Below are 17,403 nucleotides of genomic sequence, written 5' to 3' on the forward strand. Positions count from 1 at the left end.
AATTTTATCCAGTGAATCCCATTAGCCAAATCTAACTAGAAGACCAAAGGTTAAGGAGCTTAGGAAATATAATTTTCGACATTTTTGGTTCAAAGTAGAGATGTATTTTAGAGCAAGCTGGCAGATCCAGTGTTGCTTAGGACTAGATTTCTTTTATATAAAAACCTATGTTTAGGGCTTCCCTGGTGGCGCAGTGGTTGAGAGTTCCCCTGCCGATGCAGGGGACACGGGTTTGTGCCCCGGTCCGGGAGGATCCCACATGCCGCGGAGCGGCTGGGCCCGTGAGCCATGGCCGCTGAGCCTGCGCGTCCGGAGCCTGTGCTCCGCAACGGGAGAAGCCACAACAGTGAGAGGCCCGCGTACCGCAAAAAAAACCCCAAAAGAACAAAAAACCTATATTTACAGAAAATCAAAGCAAGCAGATTTTGAGCCAGACTTAGTTCGTAACATTTCCACATTCATTCCAGCATTTGAAATATAGTATTTAAGACCATACAGTAATAGATTAAGTAAAAAACATTATAACATATTTACGTATCACCAAGCTATTTCTATGTTAGTGGGATCGGTCAGCTTATCTTCAAATTAACAGCAATTAACTGCTTCTATCCATGCACATGCATGCTGTTTCCCCAGTGAGAAGAGGACTGTTTCCTAGAATCCAGGTTGGTTTTAGTGATGTGATTGAGCAATAAAATATACAGAAGTGAGATTCTGAGACTTCCATGGTCTTGCTGCAGATTCTGATTGGGTTTTTTAGAATACTAATGCTTCGAACTCTCATTATTGGAACACTCATTCTGTTGAAAATTATCTGCTGTATATGAAATTTGACTACATTGAGACATAAAAATAAAAATACAACCACGCAACTAAGCCCTCCCCAAATTCATGACACACAAAATTAAAAGATTAAGTTACTAAATTTAGGGATACTTTGTTGCACAATCTCTCTCTCTCTCTCTCTCTCTCTCCCTACACACACACACACACACACACACACACACCACACACACACACACACACACACACACACAATTTGGTACCAGATGGTGCATTTATATTTATATAACAAGAATCTAAAACATGTACCATTAGCTTTGGAATTGGGTGGTGCATGGAAGGTAGAACAGGAAACTGTTGACGACTACTGATATATGTTGACATTGTCTCAAGAAGACTGTTGGTGAGCAATTCAAAGACAGCTTAAAAACATGTTATTAGAAGTTGGAGAAATGAGGACATTTATTATGAAGTAGTGAATTGTGTGGCATCCTTGCTGCCTGTGGTAATGTAGAAAGTAGAATTCATGGTTCTGGTCAGCAAGATTTCCAAGTTGGGTGACTTAAGTTACCTATGATAAAATACAAGATGATAGTAATTATTAATAAAGGAACAGTTCAGTTTTCAAGTAAAATGTCTATTTTACTTGAAAAGAGCTAGAATTTATTTGGTTTGAAAATAAAATTAATTTTTATTCCTGAATTCTTCCAGCAAAACATTCTTAAAGTAAGAAATGGCTAACAGCTAAATTTGAGATACTGAGCAATAAAATTTGATCTCAGATAAAAATTGTCAAGCGTATGTAAACCCCTCTGTTAAGACCTCAGGAAAACTTAAAGTGATGCCTCTTAGACACCTTCATCTATCAATATACAAAAAGCCTTCTAAGTATTGTACTGGACTGCCTCTTAAAAACTCTTAAACAATAAGGCTACTATGTATGTTAAATAGGTTATTTTATAGCAGCCTCACCAGAGTCCAATATAGACAGATTTATGTTAAAAAGATTTGTGGGTGTGGTTTCATTTAATGGGGTGTATTTTTTATTTAATACACAAGAAATCCATACATTTTTAAGGAATTACATCAGTCAGACTGAAAACAGTCAAGATAATACATATGTTCTTCAAGTCCTAATCAATTATGGGTAAAAGTAGACTGATAAAGCTACTCTAATGTAAAAAGTGTTATAAGGGCTACTCCTCATGGAAAAGGAATTATAAATCATAGGGTATAACCAAGAAATCAGAAGCCCAAACTTCATGATTTGTGCATTTGTGATTTTTGAAAATCACCACCAACAAAAATAACAGCAACAAGAAATACAGATGTATATGGTTTCACAAGTTAATTCTGGCAAGTTTTTGCAAGGAAGAAATACCATTTTAAAAAGTAGCAGTGAAGTGACTCCTGTCACCTCGCTGTATGAGGAAAACATATATCTCTGATGCCAAATCCAGAAAGAAAGTTAACAAAGAAAAAATTACAGAACAATATACTTCATAAACATAAATGTAAGCATTCATTTGAAAGTCAATCAGTGCAATTCACCAAATTAAGAATTTTTTAAGTGTATATCATTTTCTCTTTTGATGCATAAGTCATTTGACAAAATTCAACACGTATTTATGAATTTTTTTTAAAGGCAACAAACTACCAACAGAAGCAAACTTCATCAATATGATAAAAAGAATCAACAAAAAAATTTTAGCCAATATATCTTATGATAAAATACATCGTTTTTTCCAAAATTTGAGAGCAAGGCAATGAAGTCTGCTCTCACCATGTCAATATTTTACCCTAAGTCATAGCCAGTGCAATAAGTAAAGAACAAAAAATCAGGAGCATGAAGATTAGAAAGGATGAAATTAGACTGAACATGATATGATTAATTACATCAAAAATCCTAAGGACTCTACAAAAATCCTTCTAGAAGTAATAAAAACCTTTCGAAAGGTCAAAGGAAATGTTTAAAAGTGGATAGTATTGCTATATACTAGCAGCAGTAAATGAAAACCAACTTAAAATCAGTACCATCTACAATACTATCAAAATATAAAATATTAAGAATAAGTTTAACAAAAGATGTGCAAGACTGAAACTAAAACAAAAATGCAGATAGATGCTAAACATACAAGTAAATGGAGAAATATGCCATGCTCACCTATTGGAAAGTTTATTATTGCCAAGATGTCAATTCTCACCAAATTAAATCTATAGATAAAAATGACCAATCATAAAAGCATGCAACATTTTAGGTATCAACAATTTGATTCTAAAATACACACAAAAGTGCTTAGAATAGCGAAAGAGCTCTGAAAAAGTACAACAAAGAAGGACAACTTAGTCTATTTGCCTTATATTAAATTTAGAATAATATAGATTTAGTATATAGTTACAGTAATCAAGAAAAGTACAAAGATAGTTCAACGGGAAAGGAAAGTCAGTTCAAAACATTGTATTCTAACAACTGGATATCCACATAAGGCCAAATGAATCTCAAAATTACAACTTACTTCACAATTCATGTGTGATAGACGATAAATCTAAATGTAGAAGCTAAAACTATTCTTGAAAGAAACACAGGAAATGTCTACATGACCTTGAGCTAAGCAATTAATTTCTTAGATGAAACATGAAAATAAATACCAATGCAATAAAAGAATTTGGACTTCATTGAAATGCTATTCCATATGCAATATTTCTTACAAAAAAAATTGAGTATTGAGGGAAAATTCAGTTCTTCCTGGGATCACACTATAATCCCTTTCGTCTGTATTATGAGACAGATCTGAAAAGAGACTACATGGAATAGAAGGTTCTTAATAAACAAGCAAGGAATATAGGACTATTATGTAAGAGAAGAGTCTAACTTTGAGCACTTATGATGTCAACTTATCCACTTCATATAAAATATGTTAATTATAAAATTATTAAATGTTTAAACATTTTATTCTAATAGTCATATTAAAATGCAGAAATGGTTTTGCTATATTCCTGGTAGTTGCTTTCAAATCACTGGTGTTTTCTCTCCTAGACAGGCGCTATATTGAGAATGTTTACTATTCCACACCTACGAGATGGCCATTTTTCTTACTCATTCCTTTTTTCATTATTCTCTGTGTACTGATTGCTACACTGGTAAAAGTTTATTTCCAAAAAAAAAATTGGAGAACTGAGGACTATACAAGCGATGGGTATATTAATTTCATATTTAAGATTCATTACTTTTGTAATTAGTTGGCCTACATAGTAACTTATCAATAAATAACATTATGGTGATATAACTAGTAATAATTCCGATTATATATTTATCTTTATATGGAAATTTAATATGTAATATATTAATGATCAATATAATGAATAATAAATTTCTTTAATCTTAAAATAACTTGGACTGTGTTAAGGGTAAGTTTAAGTAGAAATGATTTCTAGTTAGTGTTTATCTACCTCCTTTTACTATTTGATCTTAATTATTAAATATGTATTAAATATTATTACTTTACTTTTTAATATTTATATATTTCAAAGAATTTTGCATACACTATTTTATTAAAACATAGCATGGAAATTTAGGAGAGTAGTTAAGCTTTAAGACACTTAAATAAATTGAGAGGCAGGCAGAGTTGGAAAAGTTTAGAAATTAATATAAAATAGTAAAACTGAAAAATCTAGATATAGCCATGGCTAATCTACAGAAAAAACTTTTTTAAATTAAATAACCTTATAAATATCTGAAAATCTGCTTCAAGAATAAAATAAATATTAAAATTGGTTTATTTCCTTTCATGGAAATTGCTATAAAATAATTTCTGCCTTTGAGTTTTACATCTATGCCCTACATCTTAATTAAAATGAAATGAATTTTATTCAAATATTTAAAGAATTTTATTGAAGTATTTAAAGTTGATAATACTAATTAAAAGAGAATATATTTCATAGAAATATTTTGAAAAGTTTATGTAAAATTGCTGAAGTAATATGTAACACATAAAATAGTCACATAATTCAGATAATAAACATATTAAAGGAATTTTCTTATATTAGATGACTTTATTGTGGAAAAACTGGGCAGAATATGAATGGTAAAAAAAAGTGTAAAACTATTTAGCTAATAATGTCATGGATATAAATATGATCTGAGTTCATTTCCAGATAAACTTACATTACTTTGCTTTTTCCCATATTAGTCTTTCTTACCAGTTAAGAGGTGCTCTTGGTGGTAAGATATTCTTAAGTAGTGACTGCTCCCAGATCTCAGATAGGGATTCAAAACTATTTCAATACTGATAAATGGTACAGAGTTTTGTAGAACCATCTTTGAGGAAAATACAATTTTAAATGGTTATTTTTATTTTTAAATATATAGGCAAGTGGAAAGTGAGAGTGAGACCAAAGACTAGCCTGGAAAACAAAGAATCCATGGTATCACAGTAAGTATCAACTATTTTAGGATGAGAGGAAGAAACAGACAAACAGAAAATTCAATGTATTAGATAGATAGAAATAATATAAATGTATATTAAATGAAGATAGTAATATAGCTGCATATAATAAAAATCAAATTGAGGCATATTTTTCAATATTGTAAGCTATATCATAGACATGGTAAATCTGTCACCTAAAATATGTCTTGGAGTGCTATCTTTTCTCTTTTTTTCTAATAATGCTTAATTCTTTAGCATTTGTGTATTCAAAATGTTGGTTACAAATAAATTATTGATACATGATAGAACTCTACTTCAAAATAAGTGTACCCTCATGCCATCTGTTGAATTAATCATCATTTTTAACTTGATTGATCATACAGGTGACTTTTCCCCCTTTATTTATTCTACCAGAGTAATTATCTTTGATGGACAGGAAAAATGGAACAGAAAACGTACATGCCTTGCCTAATTACCTGGGATTCAAAACCTGTGCATTATGTCTTTCATCTGTCAAGAAAAGATAAAAGTTTTCATATATAACATAATACCACAAATAACTTATTTGCAAGGAATGCATGTTTATGAGTTTTTATATTACATATTTCTTATTTTTAAAGTTACCTCATATTAATTCTGTTAGTAAGCATTAACTCTGTTAATGAGTAGGCATGAGGTAAGGAAAGTGTATAATACATGCAATACCATGATTAAAGGCCACTGTTATATTTTAAGTTGCAATGGTGTGTGGTTGTGTTATAGTCTCATGGTCCATAACCAATCAAAAGACAACAATAAAAATTTTAAAAAAAAGATTTGGAAAAAAATTTCAACTATACGCTGCTTATAAAAGACAATTTCAGGGCTTCCCTGATGGCGCAGTGGTTGAGAGTCTGGCTGCCGATGCAGGGGACACGGGTTCGTGCCCCGGTCTGGGAAGATCCCAAATGCCGCGGAGCGGCTGGGCCCGTGAGCCATGGCCGCTGAGCCTGCGCGTCCGGAGCCTGTGCTCCGCAACGGGAGAGACCCCAACAGTGAGAGGCCCACATACCGCAAAAAAAAAAAAAAAAAAAAAAAGACAATTTCAGTTATATAAAGGTTCAAAGTAAAAGACAGATATATATACCATGGAACTTTAAACAAAAGAAAGCTTGGTAGACTTTAACACAAAAAGCATTAGTAGATATAAAGAAGAACATATCATAGTGCAAAAGGTAAATCTAAGAAGAAGCTACAATAATATAAATGTGTGAGTCAGGGCTCTCCAGAGAAACAGAAGCAATAGGAGTTATATAGATAGATGGGGGGGCGGGAGGGATGAGGAAATTAATTAAAGGAATTGGCTCACATGGTTCTGGAGGCAAAGAAGTCCCAAGATCTGCCGTCTGCAAGCTGGAGAGCCGGGAAAGGACTGGTAGCGTCATTCAGTGCGAGTCTGAAGGCCTGAGAAATGCGGGGCCAATGATGTAAGTCCCAATCTGAGTCCAAAACCCTGAGGACCAGGAGTGTCAGTGGGTGTCCCAGGATAGGAGAAGGTGGATGTCTCAGCTCAAGCAGAAAGCAAAGTGACCTTCCCCTACATTTTTGTTCTGCTCAAGCCCTCAAAAGATTGAATGATGCCCACTCGAATTGGTAAGGGTAGTCTCTCCTTCACTCAGTCTAATGATTCAAATACTAATCTCTTCCCAAGACACACAGACACACCCAGAAATCATGTTTTATCAGACATTTGGACATCCCTAAGTTGACACATGAAATTAACCATGACAAGTCTCCCCCTTGTCAACTTGGCACCCATATGCATCTCCTTAAGCCATACTTAATCTCCAAATAAAGGTCATAACTCTGCCTAAAGTGATATAACTATCTTGCATACAACCAAAGGTGCCCTAATTCCTTTCCAGAAGAGGAGATAAAGCCCCTGAGTGATGTTTACTCTCCTCCTGATATTTTATAACTTAAATACTACGATGTAAAATTTAAAATATTTAAATACTTATAGAAAGTCGATACATGATAAAGGAATGAGAGGAAAGAAAGCAAAGATATTTGCTTAATATATGTTTATATACAGACAAATGTATTCATAACAAAATAAGGAGAATATAATTGTGAAAATACAGTCTGCATTTCTGTAACTAGTCACATGGCTGTAGCTGGTATTTATAACTACCTTCTTCTATTCTCCACTCTGCATTCCCTTTGACTTCATCAAGCACCTGAGCTGCTTTGCTGACCCAAACCTTCATTTCTGAAAGGTCTGCACCATTAGTAATCCTTTCTGGATGGAGTTGTAGTTCTTCATTGACCTTAATTACAGAGCATGGTAATACGAGGAGACATTCCACGGGATTGCCTGTATTTCATACATACTCTTCCTTACCTCCATTGTTGAGCAGTCCAGTTCCCTTTGGTAGTCAAGATCATTCACCACAGCCAATACCTTACCTCCCTTGTTTTCCTATTGATTCAGAGGTATGAGGAACCGAAGTAGCCATGCAGCAATCTTAATTCCAATTAAAGGTATCACTGTTGTGTTTCCTGGCGAAAGCATTCTTCCCTCTGGGACTAAGACCTCTAGGCCAACAGAACTTAAAGTTGGGAAACAGGAAGCAAAAATTTTGCTAGTGGATCACTTGGGGTATTACCACTCCTCTTTCCACCCTTCAATTCCTGGACCCATGAATCCTGGTTACTGGAGAAACAGCATCATATATTGGACAGTCTTCTGGAGGACCTTGCCCCAGCCCTGAAAAACACTGCCACCTAGCCAGCACTGTAATAGAGTGCTCAAAAGGCCAATGCCACCATTCTATCAAGCCAGCAGCTTCAGGATGGTGGGGAACGAGTGAATTCCATGAGCCCAGGGCCACTGCTGCAATTCTTTTGCTGTGAAGTTAGTTCCTTGATCAGAAGCAATGCTGCATAGAATACTGTGACGGTGGGTAAGTCATTCTGTCGATCAATGGATGGCAGTCTTGGCAGAAGCATTACACATAGGGAAGGTAAACCTGAACCCAGAGTGTCTATTCCAATAAGGAAAAAACACTGTCCCTTCCTTGATGGAAGTGGTCCAAGGTAATCAACCCACCACCAGGTAGGTGGCTGATCATCCTGAGAATGGTGCTGTATCCTGGGCTCAGTGTTGGCCTCTGCTGCTGGAAGATTAGGCACTCGGCAGTGGTGCCGCCAGGTCGCTAAGCCCATCCTGCCACCACGATCACTTTATTCATTAGCCCATTTGGTGATAACAGGCATGGCTAGGAAATAGGCTGACTAGTATCCACAAAATGGGTCATCGTTTCCACCTGATTATTAAAATTGTCCTCTGTTGAGATCACCCTTAGTGAACATTCACATGGGACACAAACGTCTCCATGTTTCTTGCCCATTCAGAGAGGTCTAGCCACATACTTCCTCCCCAAATAATTTTGTCCTCAGTTTTCCATTTATGTTCCTTCCAAGTCCCTGATCATCCAGCCAAACCACTGGCTACAGCCCAGAACTGGTATATAATCACATGTCTGGCTATTTCTCCTCCCGAGCAAATCGCACAACCAGGTACACTGCCTGAAGTTCTGCCCTTTTAATAGGATTTCCTTTCACCACTATCCTTCAAGGATGTCCAAGAGAGGGGCTGTAGTGCTACTGCTCTCCACTTCCAAGTGGTGCCTGCACACCAGGCAGAATCGTCTGTAAACTAGGCCCAAGACTTGTCTTCCTCTGTCAACTGATTATAGGGAACTCCTTATGAGTCCATAAATGCAAGCTGAGAGAAGGCACTGTAGTGGTAGTTGGGACTATAGGCATTTATTCCACTTCTTCTTGTAACTTACCTGTGCCTCAGGGCCTGCTTGGGCCTGATCACAGTTACCATTTCCATTTGATGACGGAATGTTTCTGTGCAGCCCAGTTTTATGACCTGGTGGTCAGAAAACAGTTTATGATCAACAGCTGAGGCTGCAGTATAATTTGGTGGCTTATGGTCAAGTGTTCAGTCTCTACTAAGGTTCTACCAGTAGCTGACCAAAAGTTGTTTTCGAAAAGGAAAATAGTTCTCTTTAGATTATGTCAGGGCCTTTCTCTATAATCCTAATGGCCTGCACCGTGATACGCATATGGAGCCTGCCAAAGGCTCCAAACAGCACCCCTATCTGCCACTTCCCACTTCAAGTACCATTGGATCTGCTGGCTTATGTGGCCCAAGTGGAAGAGCAGCTTGCACTGCAGCCTGGACCTGTTGCAGAGCCTTCTCCTGCTCTAGGCCCCATACAAAACTAGCAGCTTTATGGGTCACTTGGCAAATGAGTTGAAGAAACACACTCAAATGCAGAATATGCTGTCTCCAACATTCAAAGAAGCCCATTAGGCATTGTACCTCTTTCTTGGCTATAGGACTGTCCAGAATCAAAAATTTACCTTTCACCTTAGAAAAGAGTATCTCAACAAGCCCCACACCACTGATCTCCTAGAAATTTCACTAGAAATCGAGATAGATGGCCCTAAAATTTTAGTCAGATTTATTTCCCACCTTCTGACAGCAAATGTCTTAATGATAAGTCTAGAGTAGTTGCTACTTCTCACTCACTAGGTCCAATCAGCATCATGTTATCAATGTAATGGACCAGTATGATATCTTGTGAAAGGGAAAGGTGATCAAGAGCTATATTATGACATATGGCTAGAGAGTTGATAGACCCCGGTAGGTAGGACAGTGAAGGTGTATTGCTGACTTTGCCTGCTGACAAAAATTGCTGCATACCAGGGACCAGAGGACGTGTTAATTTGCTCAAGCAATGAAACCACAACTGGTATGGCAGATGCAACTTGAGTCAGCCCCTGGTTAAGCTTAATGTAATCCATGCTTATTCTGCAAAATCCATCTGTCTTCTCTGCAGGCTAAATAGGAGAGTTGAATGAGTATGTGGTGAGAACCACCACCTGTACATCTTTCAAGTCCTTGATGGTGACAGTAACCTCTGAACCTCTTTCTCTAAATTAAATCAGAGGAGGTTGGACATTTACAATTTGCTCATCATGGCTAGTTTTGGTCTATGTTTTGGCCAACCAACCGAACTGTTAGAGCACTCTTAACTCCTAAGCTGCAGCATTAAATGCAGCATCTCTTCTTAGTGAGCCCATGTCAGTACATTTGGCTTGATGCAAGTTTATGTTCCTTCCGCAGAAGCTTCCCACAGAGCTTCTCTCGATGTCTGCTTACATAAATCAGAGAGCTCAGTTAGTTCTGTTGGCGTGTAGTTCACCTCACCTGCAGGAATCTGCTTAGACCGAGGCTAGTTATAGGTCTAGAAGCAAAGATGGATGGTGGGGGTCAGTCCTGAGGAGAATCAGCAGTGTCTTGAGTCCAAGACCATTTTCTCAGGGTGAATTCCCTCAAATTGAGGTGGAAAGGCTGAAACCACTGTGGGTGGAGACAGCACTGTGGGTGAGAAGGTCAATTCCACTGGGGTTGGGGAGAATACTTTTGCTGAGGCTGGGAGGCCTCTTCCACAATGAGGACTCATCAGGATTTAGGGGCTCAATGTCCCTGGCTTCAACAGCATATTCCAACACATCTCCACCCCACCTTATAGGGTCTCATTCTTTCCCAATGAATGCCCTCACTTTGACAACAGACACCCTGTGAGGCCAGGAGGTCAACTTGCATTATAAATCAGCCAGGATGAGGTTCTCCATTTAATTTTCAGCAATTTCAGCCCTGGGGCTATAGGAGATAAGTCCTTTCTTCAGGGCACACCTGGAAGCCTTTAGGTCATTTACACAACACTTGACCTGGGAATTCAGGTCTCCGAACTTATCTTTTTCTTTCCCTATGTTGTCCAGCAACATTAGGAGAAATCAACCAATGTTATTATATTCCTTAGTTATCCAAAAATCTTCAAAAATATCATATAGAGTCACGCGGTTCCTTTCTTCCTATAAGTGGTTGATTAGAAGGATCCAAAGCAGATATTTTGCATATCTCCGTAAACGGCAACTTTTTCCTTTCAGTCTTTATTGAATTTCTTACAATATTGCTTCTGTTTTGGATTTTTGGCCACGAGGCATGTGGGATCTTAGCTCCCTGACCAGGGATCGAATGCACACCCCTTCATTGGAAGGCAAAGTCTTAACCACTGGACCACCAGGGAAGTTCCTGAGTCAACAGCACCTTTAAACTTAATCAGATTACAAAGCCAGTTCCAGGAATCCCAAAACCAATTCAGAAAACTCATCCTTTAGGTCCCCAAATCTGTATCAGTCAGGGTTCTCCAGAGAAACAGAACAGGAGATTTTATATATATATATATATATATATATATATAGAGAGAGAGAGAGAGAGAGAGAGAGAGAGAGAGAGAGAGAGAGAGAGAGACATGAGGTTATAGGAATTGGCTCATGTGGTCATGGAGGCCAAGAAATCCCATGATCTGCCACCTGCAAACTGGAGAACCAGGAAAGCTGGTGATGAATTCCGCCCAAGTCTGAATGTCTAGAATGGGAATGGGGGTAGTGACAGTGTAAGCCCCAGTCTGAAAAGCAGGAGTGCCAATGTCTGAAAGCAGGAGAAAATAGAAGTCTCAAATCAAGCACAGAGCAAATTCACTCTTCCTCTGTCCTTTTATTCTATTCAGGAGCTCAATGGATTAGATGCTGCCCACCAGCATCTTTGAGAGTGGTCTTTACTCAGTCTTCTGACTCAGATGCTAACCTCTTCCAGAGACTCCCTCACAGAAATGTTCAGAAATAATGTTTTCATCAGCTATCTGGGCATCCCTTAGCCCAGTTAAGGTGACACATAAAATTAAAAGTCACAAAAATTATAATATTTTATAAATCTTAGTATAACTTCAGTACACATAAAGCAAATTATTATCAGAAAAAAATTAGAAAAATCAACAAATATAGTGAGGGATTTGAAAAATATGATGAAAACACATGACCTACCTCATATAGAGAACAGTATACCCAACCTCTGCAAAATACACATTTTAAATATGTATAAAAGATTTAATGATATATACCACATGCTTAGGTATAAAATAACTCTTAACCAATTTCTCATGACTGAAATATTTCAGATTATGTTCTCTAACGAAAGTTAATTTAAGACAAATATAAATATATAAAAATCCCCAAATATTTGATTATTTGATTTCTAATTAATCCATGGAGCAAAGAGGAAAATTCAATGAAAATTAAAATATTTTCATACTATACTAATGAAAATTAAAATATTCTTTGGTACATACTATAAAAATACTAAAGAAAAATCCATGACATAGGTAGGTCTTGCTTAGCGGGAATCTAAGCCATCTGAAAACTGTTTACACAAATAATCAATAATGAATCTATAATAAGGAATAGAGGGGGAAAGGGGTGGGGTGGGAGGAATTGGGAGACTGGGACTGACACACATACATTGATACTATGTATAAAATAGACAACTGATGGGAACATACTGTATAGCACAGGGAATTCTACCTAATGCACTGTGGTAATCTAAATGGGAGGGAAGTCCAAAAGGGAGGGGATATCTGTATGTGTATGGCTGATTCATTTTGTTGTGCAGTGGAGGCTAACACAACATTGTAAAGCAACCGTACTCCACTAAAAATTAATAAATTTTAAAAAGAGGAATCTGAATACACTAAAGCGGGTATACAGCTTTCAAAGAGGAGAAGCAGTAACAAGAGAAACACTGGATTCAACTCCTAGCTGAGTAAATGCCACTGGGACAAGTCACAGGCTAGCTGAAGTTTAGAAGCTCTGCAAGGAAGGAGGAAGGTTAAGACTTCCGGGGGTGGGGAGGAGATTCAGGTCAACCTAAAGAGCAGAAAGGAAAAGGGATGCTCTCTGTCCTGGGGTCACGAGGCACAACTGGCAGGCCCTCAGGGCTTTATGGGGTGAGGGTCTTTGGCTGCTTTTACCTGATTCAGAGCCTTCTCTGGATTCAAGTTAGATAGGTTGGAAGTTGGAACTGAAAATACAGAGAAAACACCAGACATAATTCAGGTGATTCAGGGCAGATGATTTATTATTTCATAATTTAAACCCTCAGCAGTGACAACAGAGGCGAGGGAGAAATATGTTTTTTCCTTCTTGGTTTAGGCCAGTTTCTGGTGATTTATTTGGTACCATCCTCTCTTCAGGCCAAGATTGTTAGAGACTGTTACTGTGAGGGAAAACAAGACAAAGCACACCACAAAATACCAGTTATTTATTATTTTTTTTGGAGCCCACATATTTCTAACACAAGAATTTATTTAAAAGGCGTGGAAAACTGAAGAGAAAGGATGAAGAAAATAAAAATTGATTCCAGAAAAAAACAATCATCTGTTACCTTCAACTGCAAATATTCTTAGTCTTCTACTAGAGTGGCTTCCTAAAATATCCTAAGTGTTTATCTATTTTTGGTAACTAGGTCAACAAAGCAAAGTGCCTTTAAATTTCCATTCTAAGTATATAAACTGATTTTAGTTTAGAATAAAAAAGAAAAATTGTGATGTTTCTAAGTACAATCACATTTTATAAAAGATAAAACACCAACATATATGCACACACGCGTCTGTACATCTATATATATTGAAATATTTTAAAATGATCATCCTAGGTGCTAAGATTAATGATGATAATTTTTTTATTCTTCTGAATATTTTTAAATGAACGTTTATTACTTGTACTGCTATAATAAGAAACAGAATGATTCACCTACTCACAAGCACATGCAATTTATTGAATAAATCAAGAGAGGAGAGTCAAGGCAAGATTTGGGTATCCCAAGCTCTCAGGACTAAAAAGAATCTTATTGTCATTAAAATCTAAAATAATCCATCAGAATTATGAATGATGAAAACAGTTAAGCATAAAATAGTCAAATGTTTGTTGTAAACCTCAGCACAAAACTGAAAATGATAAAATGTTTTTGGAACCAAGAAAATAATGTTTAAAAAACAGGAATTTATTAACATTAGGCTAGGTCTAAACTCCCAACTTACATAACAAAAAAAATCAGTGGAGAGAGAGAGATGGGAAAAGGTAAACGTACACTAAGCATCCCTCATACTAAAGGAAGTCTCAAAAATGCCTCTAATCCCTTACTTTTATGTTACATATTTTTCTCTCTATTACATACTCATTTAAGAAACAGCTCATTACTAAGTGACACAGTGGAAAATAAAGGAAATTCAATACAATAGTGAAAAAGTAAAATTTAAGATATAACTAGAAAGCACATCACTCAAATGTACAAATGACTAAAAATAACTTATGAAGGTTACAACCTGACACAAATGGATTGGTGGTCATCATTACAATCAGGTAATTTGGCAGTAGAAATCAAAAAGCAAGAGTGTAAATATTATATTTATGCTTTGATCAATCTCCCTTCTAGGGATTTATCCTGAGGCTATAATTTATATAGCCTTTATAGTTTATTATTTAGACTATTATAATTTATATAATAATATAAGGATGCTTATTACAGGGTGTTCATAATATAGAAAAACTGGAAGTAGTTTACATATTCATAATAATGGATTTTTTAAATGTTATTTTTCTTTCTTTTTTTTTTTTTTTTTTTTGCGGTACGCGGGCCTCTCACTGTTGTGGCCTCTCCCATTGCAGAGCACAGGCTCTGGACGCGCAGGCTCAGTGGCCATGGCTCACCCAGCCGCTCCGTGGCATGTGGGATCTTCCCAGACCAAGGCACAAACCCGTGTCCCCTGCATCGGCAGGCGGACTCTCAACCACTGCGCCACCAGGGAAGCCCTATGTTTATTCTTTAGAAAAATTTTTTAAGAATATATACATCTATATTGTTAATGGAACTTTTCTTTGGGTATTGTGATTATGAGAAATTTATCTTTAATTCATATACCTACCAAGGTATTTTAGATATTTTAATAAATACTTGATAATCATTAAAAATCAGAAAGATGCTTTTTGAAAATAAAAAGATCTATATTTTAACTAATTGTTAGTTCTAAAGTTTACCTGGTTATCCCTACTTTCCTGTCATATGAATTTCAGAATCTTTTTCTCAATTTTTCCTACCCTTTTATATAAAAAATATTTAGTGAATTTGTGTTAAATATACAGAAGCTTACCTATATACAGATTATTGATATTTGAAAAGAAAAGAATAAGATTTAAAGTTAAAAGTATAAAAAAAGAAGTAAAGACAAGCAGATTCAAATTAAATGGAAAAGGAAAAAAATATTTTAGGTAATTAGACTCAAAATTTATGGAAAATCTCCTTTGCAAAATTCTAGGAAATAAAAGTTTAGTTATAATATAAAGTAAATATAAAATGTAAGCATGATAGTTTTAAAAATGAAAATTGTAAACAACTGAAACCTGATAACTTTAGAAGATGCTACAGTGCTGAACTGTAATAAAAGTATTAAAGTGATAAAATATATGCTCCTGCCTGCAGTGTGTGAGAGTCCTTGTTGCTTGATATTCTAACCAACACTTGAGGTTGCCTGTTCTTTTAATTTTAGCCACTCTTATAGGTGTGTAGGGGACACTCGTTTTTAATTTGTCTATTTCTGATGATTAATGATGTTGAGCAATTTTTCATGTTTTGAGCTCCTTTGATATCACCTTTTGTGAAGCGTCTTTTCAAATATTTTGCCTATTAGGCTTTCCCGCATTTTGTTACTGGTTTACAGGGATTCTGTATATATTCTGAGTATGAGTTCTTTATTGGAAATATGTATCACAGACATCGTCTCCCACATTGTGGCTTCCCTTTTCCCTTTCATAAGGGTGTCTTTTGTGAAGCAAAACTTCCTCAAGGTTTAAAAATTTTATTCTACTGTGCTTAAGAACACTTAAATGAGATCTACTCTCTTAACAAAAATTTAAGCATACATTTTTAACAATAGGGACAACGTTGTACAGCAGATCTCTAGATTTTGCACAACTGAGACTTCATTCTCATTGATTAGCAACATCCCACTTTCCTGTCATCCCAGCCTGAAGCAACAACCATTCTACTCTCAGTTCTACGAGCTTCACTATTTGAGATATCTTAAGTGGAATCATGCAGTTATTTGTCCTTCTGTGACTGGCTTATTTCACTCAGCATAATGTCCTCAAGGTTCATCTATGTTGTCATAGATGCAGGATTTCCTTCTTTTTAATGGCTGAACAACATTCCATTATATGTATATACCACATTTTCTTTATCCATTCATCCAATGATGGACATTTAGCTTGTATTCACATCTTGGCTATTGTAAGTGGTGCTGCAATGAACACGAAAATGCTAATACTGCTTTGAGATCCTGATTTCAATTCTTCCGGAAAAATATCCAGAAGTAGGACTGCTGGTCATACAGTAGTTCTATTTTTAATTTTTTGAGGAATCCTCAACAGTTTTGCACAGTGGCCACAATATCTTGCATTCCCACCAACATTGTACAATGATTCCAATTTCTCCACATCCTTGCCAACACTTGTTGACTTTTGTGGGTTTTTTTTTTTTTATAATAGCCATTCTAACAGGTGATACCTCATATGGTTTTGATTTGAATTTCCCTGATGATTAGTGATCTGAGCTATCTTTTCCTATATCTGTTGGCCCTAAGTATGGTATTTTGGGAGAAGCATCTATTCAAGTCTTTAGCCCATTTTAAAATCAGGTTTTATTTTCTTTTTTGTATCAATGGTAGGAGTACCTTATGTGTTTTGGTTATTAACCCTTTTTCTGATACATGGTTTAAAAATATTTTATCCCATTCCATAGGTTGCTCTTTCACTCTATTAAATGTTTCCCTTGCTGTGCGGAAGCCTTTTTAGTGTGATGGAGCCCCACTTGTCTATTTTTTGCTTTTGTTGCCTGTACTTTTGATATCAACCCAAAAATTGATTGTGAAGACCAATGATACGAAGTTTCCCCCCTATGTTTTCTTCTAGGAGTTTTACACTTTGGGGTCACTTTTAATCCACTTTGAGTTGATTTTTGTGTATGATGTAAGGGTTCAATTTCATTCTTTTGCATGTGGCTATCCAGTTTTCCCACCACCATGTCCCACTGCATATTCTTGGTACCCTTTCAAAGGTCATTTGACCATCTATAAGGGGATTGAATCCTGGGCTCTCTATTCTGTTCCATTGGTCTTTATCTGTCTTTTTAACAGTACCATACTGTTTTGATTACAGTAGATTTGCAATATATTTTAAA

General features: G+C 36.2%; 2 protein-coding genes across 3 annotated transcripts in view; one reads left to right on the top strand and one right to left on the bottom strand.

The window, feature by feature from the left end:
- ADAM2 (ADAM metallopeptidase domain 2) overlaps nucleotides 1–5,925 on the top strand; it is a 97,488-nt gene extending 91,563 nt beyond the window's left edge. Inside the window, exons 21-23 of one of the 2 annotated variants that reach the window (XM_029226496.1) lie at nucleotides 3,821–3,980; nucleotides 5,153–5,216; nucleotides 5,625–5,925. In XM_029226496.1, coding sequence (XP_029082329.1) covers nucleotides 3,821–3,980; nucleotides 5,153–5,186 — 194 coding nt within the window. In that variant the 3' untranslated portion in view covers nucleotides 5,187–5,216; nucleotides 5,625–5,925. The remainder of the gene's footprint in view (nucleotides 1–3,820; nucleotides 3,981–5,152; nucleotides 5,217–5,624) is intronic. The other variant, XM_029226498.1, reaches the window with a different exon arrangement.
- Nucleotides 5,926–7,671: 1,746 nt separating this feature from the next.
- LOC114897570 (disintegrin and metalloproteinase domain-containing protein 5-like) overlaps nucleotides 7,672–17,403 on the bottom strand; it is a 136,189-nt gene continuing 126,457 nt past the window's right edge. The window contains 3 exon segments of the mRNA XM_029226494.1: nucleotides 7,672–7,785; nucleotides 13,142–13,175; nucleotides 13,177–13,191. Of these exon segments, the coding sequence (XP_029082327.1) occupies nucleotides 7,672–7,785; nucleotides 13,142–13,175; nucleotides 13,177–13,191 (163 nt within the window).

The sequence above is a fragment of the Monodon monoceros genome, unplaced genomic scaffold, assembly GCF_005190385.1.
Source record: "Monodon monoceros isolate NGI ecotype Baffin Bay Population unplaced genomic scaffold, NGI_Narwhal_1 Super_Scaffold_17, whole genome shotgun sequence".
Classification (NCBI taxonomy): Eukaryota; Metazoa; Chordata; class Mammalia; order Artiodactyla; family Monodontidae; genus Monodon; species Monodon monoceros.